Source organism: Anomaloglossus baeobatrachus, chromosome 7 (assembly GCF_048569485.1).
Source record: "Anomaloglossus baeobatrachus isolate aAnoBae1 chromosome 7, aAnoBae1.hap1, whole genome shotgun sequence".
In the NCBI taxonomy this organism is placed as follows: domain Eukaryota; kingdom Metazoa; phylum Chordata; class Amphibia; order Anura; family Aromobatidae; genus Anomaloglossus; species Anomaloglossus baeobatrachus.
Genome location: NC_134359.1, coordinates 22,493,906 through 22,504,689, shown reverse-complemented (window position 1 = coordinate 22,504,689; position 10,784 = coordinate 22,493,906). Strand labels below are relative to the sequence as shown.

The window sequence follows — 10,784 nt, the reverse complement described above, 5'->3', positions numbered from 1 at the left end:
TGCTGCGGAGACTGTGCTGCTGAAGTTGGTGCTGGCGTGTTTCCTCAGCCGAATCCCGCAGGCAGATTGTTTACCTTTAATTATCCACCGAGAAGAAATTTGTAAGAGCAGAAATTGGAGCTTTCATTCCCACATACGAGTTCATTAGAGTAAGATTACTCCGTAGCCAGAGCCTTGTGAATCATCACTTCATCCATCCGCCTGGACATCAGGTATTACGGAGTAATGTCACACTGTGCAATGGATACCTGCCGCACGTAACCGGAGCCCGCGGCCACAGGATGATTACCGGCACAGAGCAGGGGGTGACTCATCCCGGTGTGAACTCTCCTCAATAATTAACACTCACATTTTGGCATATTATTGTCATCTGGTTTTCATTGTTGCAGATTGGTTTATGTAAAAACATTTTACATTTTCAGTGTATGTCATCTCCGGTGGTCAGGGCCACGTCCATGAGGTGAGCACCTTGCCTCAGGCGGCAGTCGGAGATGCCTCTTAGGGTGGGTGGCAAAATATCATCCGGCGTAGTCCAGGAGCGGCCTCGGCGAGGAGAGTGGCATAGCCCTGGAGGGTCTTCCTGTGGATAGCCACGTAAGCCAGGAGGGGCCGCCACAAGGAGAGCAGCCTTGTCCGGGAGTTTCCCCGGCAAGAAAAGCGGCGTATCCCCTGAGAGGCCCCCTTAAGGAGAGCAGCATAGCCTGCAAAAGCTCCCTCTCCCCTTCCTGAGTGGCGTGACCTGGAAGGGGACTCCCGAGGAGAGTGTCGTAGTGCAGGAAAGGCCCCGATCAGAAGGGCGGTGTAGGAAGAAAGGCCTCGGTGAGGAGAGTAGCATAGCCTGGGATATACCCTATGGAAGGAGAGCAGCATAGCCTGGGAAAGCTTCCGCTCCTCGCCCCCCCCTTCCCCGACAGTGATGTAGCCTGGGAGGACCCCAATGAGGAGAACGGCATAGCCTGGGAGGGGTCCCGGCGAGGAGAGCGGCATAGCTAGGGAGGGACCCCGGCGAGGAGAGTGGTGTAGCTCGGTAGGGGCCCCGGCGAGGAGAGCGGCGTAGGTCGGTAGGGGCCCAGCCCGGGAGGGGTCCCAGCAAGGAGAGCGGCGCAGCCCGAGAACGGTCACGGCAAGGAAAACTGCGTAGTCCAGGAGGGGTTCCAGCGAGGAGAGCGGCGTAGCGCGGGAGGGGTTCTAGCGAGGAGAGCGGCGTAGCGCGGAAGGGGCCTCGGTGAAGAATGGAAGAAAATGTGGAGAAACCATGGGAGAACTCTGCATTCTCTGAAGTAACCTACCGTATGAGCTGGTGTACCCTCAGTGATATTCTACATGAACTACACGAAAAGTCCCTAAAAACCCATTGTGGAGTAGTATAATATTCTTTGTGTTTCCATAGCTCCATTCCGGCACCATGAAGACCTGTGACTGAGGGTTTGGTGCCTCTGATGCTTTACTTCCCGTTTAGTTCTTACTCTTTGTTTAGTCAGATAAGTATCAGTGCAGGAGGCGTCTTCGGATCCTATGTGACGTCCGTGCAGTGATGCCCGACACCTTCATTCAAATAACATTTGCACATTGCAGGTTTGGAGCCATAAATGTTACCACGAATTCACTAAAGCAAAAGTTTGAATGGAAAAATAATGTGTCAGTTTAACCTTTCGCAGATTAGCAGGTGACATTTCAATAGAACAAGGCCTTGCGGGCCGCCTGACCCTCCGGTGATGTCTTCATAGCTTTGGATGTCTCAGCAATTCCTTAAGGCAGAGCTCGGACCAGACATTTTCTATAATTGTGCTGCTCTTCACTTTAAAGATCTAAAATATCTTCCCTTGCCAAATCTAAGAGACTGAATCATCTTCTCTGTGAAGTTGTCAAAAGTAATGTTCGGGATTTTTGTTTTTTCCAATAAAACCCCCAAAACAAAGATGGAACCGAAATCAATATGGCCGCTGTTCCTTCTCCAACTGGGAATTTGGGAAAGTTATGAAATGTCCTATAAATGTCTGTTCTATTCCTGGTCAAAGGATCTTGGCTTTTAGTTGAGATGAATCTGTGCTGCACTTTATGTACATGATAAGCAGGGAAGCTCCTCCTCTACAGATAAGGGTAAAACACATTGGGAAGGAAGGAACGCCAACACTCATCTCAGAACTGTCACAACAGGTTCCTGCTATTGTAACGGACAATGCTTCACACATAAGTACAATGAGAATAATGAAGGTGAACAGCAGCTAGAAGAAAACTTCAGATTTCGTGTGTGTGAGGTGGAGCCACAGTCCTGTTCCTGTAACTGAGGAGAAACCGATATTACTACCGAAGAACAGTAAAATGATCCTTAAGAATTAATGATCTTGTTGCAGCTGCTTCACATTTCGCTCCTATTTATCTTATGCACTGTGTTGTGCACAAACTGCAGCCGCCTATAACCGATTGTCTGCAAGAGGGACCTGTTGGAACTCTGATTGGCAAAGTGAAGAATTTGGTTATTGCCGCCAGAACCCCTAAAATTAATTTCATCTTAGAGACGTGCTGGTAAAGGGGCAGTTGTCCATCAAGCCGTTCGGTGGGGCAGCACTTATTTAACGATTGAGCGATTGCTTGAGCTGAAAGCCTTTCTTGTAGACATGGCCAACCCTTAGGTAACACTAAATAATGGTCAATGGACACCAGTGGCTGATTTGAAGGAAATGCTTCATCACCCATTTACAGTGACTAAAAAATTAAAGCTGAGGATTTAGCTCCTGGCATTTTCATAAGAGTGGAAAAACTTGCTGGTTTGCCTGTGCCAAAGAGGAGGTTTAATTGCAGATGGCATTACTGCTTCAAAGAAATGGAGAGAGACACTGCTATTATCAAATAAAATTCTTTTGACAGCTGTTTATGTGGACCAAGTCATTGAATATTACTGGATGATCAACAGCTTACTAAAGGAAAAGAAGCTCTGACTGGTAGAGCTTAGAAGGAGCAGCTACAGGACAGCCAAGAGCAAGTGAAGATGTCATCTAGTGCTACTGTTGCCATTTCTTCAGCCTTAGCAGATGAGGAGTTTGTCATCCAGTGCTACTGCTGCCGTATCTTCAGCCTCAGTAGGTGAGTTGTGTCATCCAAAGCTACTGCTCCATATCTTGAGCCTCATCTGATAAGTAGTTTGGTCATCCAGGTCTACTGCTCCATATCTTCAGCCTCATCAGATGAGGGGTTTAATTTTGAAAATTATTTGGACGACGTGGATCAGCTAAGCATTGCTGCAGGAAAAAAATTCCATTCCCATAGCAATCTGATTATATTTCAGCAAAATTTTCACTTGCTCTCAAAGAAGTAGAAGAGTTCAACCGTTCATCAAAATAGTGTGCAGGAGACAATTCCTTTATACCACGAGATTGTTAGAGATGTTGCCCATGTGCTTACCGCTTTGCCACCAACCCAAGTTAGGGGTTGCTCTCTAGCCTTAAAAATAATTAGGTCATATTTGAGGTCATCTACAGTGCCTACAAGTAGTATTCAACCCCCTGCAGATTTAGCAGGTTTACACATTCGGAATTAACTTGGCATTGTGACATTTGGACTGTAGATCAGCCTGGAAGTGTGAAATGCAGCAAAACAGAATGTTATTTATTTTTTTTTTAAATTGTGAAAAGTTTATTCAGAGGGTCATTTATTATTCAACCCCTCAAACCACCAGAATTCTGTTTGGTTCCGCTAAAGTATTAAGAAGTATTTCAGGCACAAAGAACAATGAGCTTCACATGTTTGGATTAATTATCTCTTTTTCCAGCCTTTTCTGACTAATTAAGACCCTCCCCAAACTTGTGAGCAGCACTCATACTTGGTCAACATGGGAAAGACAAAGGAGCATTCCAAGGCCATCAGAGACAAGATCGTGGAGGGTCACAAGGCTGGCAAGGGGTACAAAACACTTTCCAAGGAGTTGGGCCTACCTGTCTCCACTGTTGGGAGCATCATCCGGAAGTGGAAGGCTTATGGAACTACTGTTAGCCTTCCACGGCCTGGACAGCCTTTGAACGTTTCCACCCGTGCCGAGGCCAGGCTTGTCCGAAGAGTCAAGGCTAACCCAAGGACAACAAGGAAGGAGCTCCGGGAAGATCTCATGGCAGTGGGGACATTGGTTTCAGTCAATACCATTAGTAACGTACTCCACCGCAATGGTCTCCGTTCCAGACGAGCCTGTAAGGTACCTTTACTTTCAAAGCGTCATGTCAAGGCTCGTCTACAGTTTGCTCATGATCACTTGGAGGACTCTGAGACAGACTGGTTCAAGGTTCTCTGGTCTGATGAGACCAAGATCGAGATCTTTGGTGCCAACCACACACGTGACGTTTGGAGACTGGATGGCACTGCATACGACCCCAAGAATACCATCCCTACAGTCAAGCATGGTGGTGGCAGCATCATGCTGTGGGGCTGTTTCTCAGCCAAGGGGCCTGGCCATCTGGTCCGCATCCATGGGAAGATGGATAGCACGGCCTACCTGGAGATTTTGGCCAAGAACCTCCGCTCCTCCATCAAGGATCTTAAGATGGGTCGTCATTTCATCTTCCAACAAGACAACGACCCAAAGCTCACAGCCAAGAAAACCAAGGCCTGGTTCAAGAGGGAAAAAATCAAGGTGTTGCAGTGGCCTAGTCAGTCTCCTGACCTTAACCCAATTGAAAACTTGTGGAAGGAGCTCAAGATTAAAGTCCACATGAGACACCCAAAGAACCTAGATAACTTGGAGAAGATCTGCATGGAGGAGTGGGCCAAGATAACTCCAGAGACCTGTGCCGGCCTGATCAGGTCTTATAAAAGACGATTATTAGCTGTAATTGCAAACAAGGGTTATTCCACAAAATATTAAACCTAGGGGTTGAATAATAATTGACCCACACTTTTATGTTGAAAATGTATTAAAATTTAACTGAGCAACATAACTTGTTGGTTTGTAAGATTTATGCATCTATTAATAAATCCTGCTCTTGTTTGAAGTTTGCAGGCTCTAACTTATTTGCATCTTATCAAACCTGCTAAATCTGCAGGGGGTTGAACACTACTTGTAGGCACTGTATATGAAGGAGGATCTGGTGGGGGGTGATACTATTCCTCAGAACAAACGCATAGACTAAACAAATGTTATTCAGTAGGATTTTTCTTGAAAACTATTTTTTTCCCCATTTACTGTGTAGTGTATTGTATATTTACAATTTATTAAAGATTTTAGCGTTCTAAACTTGTATTCCAATAAATATATTTGATCTAAATAGCTTGATTGTTGTATCATAATAATGATTAAAAGTCGGATGTGACCATTTTACTACAGTTAATTTATCACTTAAACATTAGGAAGTCGCGGAGCCGGGGTCGGAGTCAGGGAATCTGAGGAGTCGCAGTCCGAGTCGGAGGTTTGCCTTACGGACTCCACCGCCCTGCGTACCAGAGCCGCCTAGGAGAGGCACCTGTGAGCTTCCATAATCTAAGAGGTGCACAATGCGGACCAGCATCACTTAGGAAATTCTCTCTTTGCGCTAATAGAATCTGGGAGAAGAAAATCATAAAAATAATCGCCACTATCCATTCTTTATTGTCCAGCAAAGAAATAAAAGGTACCGGGGAACGTTCCTGCTCACAAATGGCGCTCCGTCCAGCAATTTAAAATGGGATTTAAAACCTTGTAAATCACAGCCATAACTTTTTTTTTTTTACACAGATACACATCAGCAGGGCCGGTATGAACGGATACTGTTGACTGACAACAAAGTGACAGCTTGTAGCTGTTGTACTCTTCCACGCAGATATATCCTTCACTATTAAAATTATGGACTAAATTTGCATAGTCTTGGATTTTTTTCTGATATAAATTAGTAAGGCTGGTTTCACATATCCGGCTTTTCGCCGGTTTGATAGATGCGGCGCAGCGAGTACAGTATGATACAGTACAGTGGCAGCGCTGAAACATCCGGGTCACATGCTGCGGTCACATGACAGCATGTGACCGACGCTTGTTGCGCTGCCAGTGTACTGTATACACTGTACTGGCCTGCGCCGCATCCGCCAAATTGGCGAAAAGAAGGATGTGTGAAACCAGCCTTAATGCTTCTTAAGGCCACACAAAGCCAGGGAAATGCTCCCAGAGGAGCAACACTGGGTAATTATTTTTTTCTGAGGAGCAGTGCACCAGTGAGGGGCCCCCTGAGAGGCGGCGAAACCTGCGTGCTGCTCCCTGAGAGACAGTGAAACCTTAGCAGTGCTCCCTGGTGAGTGGCACCATCTAGGCAGTGTGCTGTGGGGAGTGGCGTCACCTAGGCAATGCGTCCTGGGGAGTGGTGCCACTTGGAGGGTGGTCCCTGAGGGGCGGGGCAACCTGGGCGGTGGTCCCTGAGGGGTGGCACCACCTGGGTGGTCCCTGAGGGGCGGCGCCACCTTGGTGGTGGTCCCTGAGGGGCAAGGCCACCTGGGCGGTGGTCCCTGAGGGGTGGCACCACCTGGGTGGTGGTCCCTGAGGTGCGGCGCCACCTTGGTGGTGGTCCCTGAGGGGCAAGGCCACCTGGGCGGTGGTCCCTGAGGGGCGGGGCTACCTGGGCGGTGGTCCCTGAGGGGCGGCGCCACCTGGGCGGTGCTTTCAGGCGAGCGATGTAACCTGGATGCAACCTTGGGAACGCTCACTGTATACCAGCATAACCTGGGTGGTGGTCCCTGAGGGGCGGGGCCACCTGGGCGGTGGTCCCTGAGGGGCGGCGCCACCTGGGTGGTGCTCTCATGCGAGCGATGTAACCTGGACGCAAGCTTGGGAACGCTCACTGTACACCAGCATAACCTGGGTGAACCTTTCTGTTGAGTAGCATAACCTGGAGGAAGCTGGATGACTATCGCTATGGTTAATAAACATGAACAGAAAAATCCGCTGGGAATCCGTCAGGTGGAGTAAAATTAAACTTTTAATTATTCCATAATAAAATCCATAACACTGGCATTTAGTATATTAACATCTTAGGTGGTTAAATGTGGGGGGAAAAAAACAACGCGTTTCGGCGGCGGTGCCTACCTGCAAAGTGGTGAGCGTTTCTATTTTGCTTATTTTGGCTTATAGCTATGGTTGATGCCATTGCCGCTATAATTGTTGTCCTCCATCTTTTCCAAGCTGATTGTACCTTATTGGAATCCTTTGGAAATCTAGGAAGAGAGTGTAGTGTCTATAGACTTTGTAAAGTAGTCGGCATCTAGGTGTCATATCTGGTACTGTAATCCCACGTGTACAATGGAGGTTAGCAGCGGTATGATGAGAGATGAGTGGCGGCACACTGTACTCGCCAGCGTTAATCTGCGGAGTCTGCAGTGTACATTAGAGTTTCTTTTGCTTCGCAGCTAATGACTTTATCCATTGAGCGGCACATCACCGTATTGATCACCGCAGAGATTGGCGGAGGGGTCCAATCATTTCTCTCTATTTCATTAGACGCTTTGCATCATTTACCGGATGAATTATTTATTCCAAATATTTATAGTTTGTGGAGGAGGAGAACAATGTCGCTTCTGCTTCTGAAAATCTATTGCTTCTTCTCTTCTATTCATTTAATATGCTTTGTCTTAAGCGGCCGATTATCAGAAATTTCACCAACAATTCCTTCTCCCAATGCACCAAGTTGCTATTTAAAGGGATCGTGAACATAAAGTCTATCCGCCCGCATCTCTACAGATCATTAGTCTCTTGTTATCCTCCATCTGTGGGGAGATACTGGTCTAATCCATGGGGAGAGCGAACCTGACAAGAGCGGCCAAAAGGCAGAAGATTATATTGGTTGGGGGGAAACAACACCAGGCCATGGTCTGTGTTCAGATAGAGCAGCAGCAGGGCGCTATGAAGGAAGAATCTGCAGCAACACTGCATAGAGAGTATGGAGAAGGTGGCACCTTATCGGAAACTTTTTTTTTTTTTTTTTTACCTTTACAAATTTGGAAAACCCATGTAAATCAATACCACCATATCTATACACGTCTAATTGCATACCTATATAGGTGGAATAGCTGTTTATATGGTATGATTAACTTGTAATTTACACTTAAAACATGGAATTTATACATTTTTTTTATTTTACAGCGATCCTGAATTACATCCTGTATTATTGCCCCAGAGCTGCACTCACTATTCTACTGCTCAGGGTACACTGTGTACATACATTACGTTACTTATCCTGTACTGATCCTGAATTACCTCCTGTATTATACTCCAGAGCTGCACTCTCTATTCTGCTGGTGCAGTCTCTGTGTACATACATTACATTACTGATCCTGTACTGATCCTGAGTTACCTCCTATATTATACTCCAGAGCTGCACTCACTATTCTGCTGGTGCAGTCACTGTGCACATACATTACTGATCCTGAGTTACCTCCTATATTATACTCCAGAGCTGCACTCACTTTTCTGCTGGTGCAGTCACTGTGTACAGACATTACATTACTGATCCTGAGTTACCTCCTGTATTATACTCCAGAGCTGCACTCACTATTCTGCTGGTGCAGTCTCTGTGTACATACATTACATTACTGATCCTGCACTGATCCTGAGTTACCTCCTGTATTATACTCCAGAGCTGTACTCTCTATTCTCCTGGTGCAGTCTCTGTGTACATACATTACATTACTGATCCTGCACTGATCCTGAGTTACCTCCTGTATTATACTCCAGAGCTGCACTCACTATTCTTCTGGTGCAGTCACTGTGTACATATATTAAATATCCTGTACTGATCCTGAGTTATATCCTGTATTACACTCCAGAGCTGCACTCACTATTCTCTGTGTACATACATTACATACAGTGGGCAGAGTAGCGTCTTCATCCGTTTTCTTTTTTTTCCCACCAGATGGGCCTCGGGAAAACTCTACAGGCGATCGCCGTGGCTTATTGTTACCGGGAAGAATGGCCGCTTCTCATTGTTGTTCCTTCTTCCTTGAAGTATCCGTGGATTGAGGAGATGGAGAAGTGGATCCCAGAGCTGGGACCAGAAGACATCTCCGTCATTGAGAACAAAACTGATGTTGGGTAAAACTTCACATTTACAATCCCCAATAAATTCGAATGCAATAATTGATTTGTCACATTCCTGTAATTTTGCAGTTTCTTTTGCACATTTTCGACATAGAAAGATTCTATTTCGCGTGCTGGTGGCTGGAGCTGGCTTTGGAGCCAGAATCCACTTTATTCCAAACAGTTGCCGGCTGTGTTACAGGAAAGAATTCTCGAGGATCTGAAAAAAAAAAATTGTTGTTGTACAAAAAGATGTCCGAGGCTATGAGAAGATTGTCATCACCCTGAGACTGAGCTGCAGCACGGTGGCCAAGACCATACAGCGGTATAACAAGACAGGATCCACTCAGAACAGGCCTTGCTAGGGGCGACCATGGAAGCGGAGTGCACGAGCTCAGCGTCATATGCAGAGTTCATCTTTTCAGAATAGATGTATGAGAGCTGCCAGCATTGCTGCAGAGGTTACAGGGGTGGGGGGGGTCCACCTGCCGGTGCTCAAACCATACACCTCACACTGCATCACATTACGTTGCATGGCTATCGTGCCAGAAGGAAGCATCTTTTAAAGATGATGTACAAAGAACACAGTTTCCTAAAGACAAGCAGGGTAAGGACATGGATTACTGGAACCGCTCTTGGGTCTGATGAGGCCAAGATAAACTTACTGGGTTCGGATGGTATTAAGCGTGTGTGGTGACAACCAGGTGAGGAGCACAAAGACAATTGTGTCCTGCCTACAGTCAGGCATGGTGGTGGAGGGTCATTATTTGGGTCTGCATGATTGCTGCCGGCTGTGAGGGCTACAGATCATTGAGGGGACCATGAATGCAAACATGTAAAGCAAAGCATGATCACCTTCCTTCATATTCCAATATAACAACCCCAAACACCTCCAAGACCACCACTGCCTCGCTAAGGAATCTGAGGGTAAAGGTGCTGGACCGACCGAGCGTCTCCAGACCTAAACCCTATTGAGCATCTGTGGAGCCTCTTAAAAACAGAAGGTGGAGGAGTGCAAGGTCTGTAACATCCACCTGCACTGGGATGTCTTCATGGAGGATGAAGATGATCCAGCGGCTCCTGTGAAGGTCCAGTGAATTCACAATTACAAAGCTCAGTACTTCTGTATAATAACCGCCATGATACTCCTTTCTAGTAAGTGTTTCATCTCCCCCCACAGCTGGATTCACTGCATAACAACCCAATATTGCTTTTATACTATAATATTCTTCATGATGTTGCTCTCTAGTAAGAGTTATATCGCACCCCAGAGCTGGATTCACAGGTACACTGCTCAGCACAGATGTGTGATGTCTTCCATGCTGCTGCAGCTGCTTCTCAACATGTGTTATATAGAAACAGGAGCGGAGGAGTTGCTCATGTCTGTGTGTGGTACATTGTATCAGTCAGTGTTTTCCCACTTGTATGTATACACGACAATTCTTAAATGACATAAAAGAATAAATACACTTTAATCGTGGAAATCTAATTGGTCCCATGCTTTTCCACAGGAGAATACCCACCTGTAAAGTGACCGTTTTGGGGTACGGCCTATTAACCGCCGACGCCAAGACCCTGATCGATGCCCTCTTCAAGCAGCGCTTTAAGGTGGTCCTCGTGGACGAGTCGCATTACATGAAATCAAGAAACGCGTCTCGGAGCAAACTCCTGCTGCCGATTGTCCAGAAGGCGTCTCGAGCCCTTCTCCTCACCGGGACGCCGGCTCTGGGACGACCCGAAGAGGTAATGGGATTTAGTAGCAATA

General features: G+C 46.6%; 1 protein-coding gene across 1 annotated transcript in view; it reads left to right on the top strand.

Moving 5' to 3' along the window:
• ZRANB3 (zinc finger RANBP2-type containing 3) overlaps nucleotides 1–10,784 on the top strand; it is a 255,035-nt gene that overhangs the window by 115,624 nt on the left and 128,627 nt on the right. Inside the window, exons 4-5 of the mRNA XM_075319678.1 lie at nucleotides 8,856–9,034; nucleotides 10,531–10,762. Coding sequence (XP_075175793.1) covers nucleotides 8,856–9,034; nucleotides 10,531–10,762 — 411 coding nt within the window. The remainder of the gene's footprint in view (nucleotides 1–8,855; nucleotides 9,035–10,530; nucleotides 10,763–10,784) is intronic.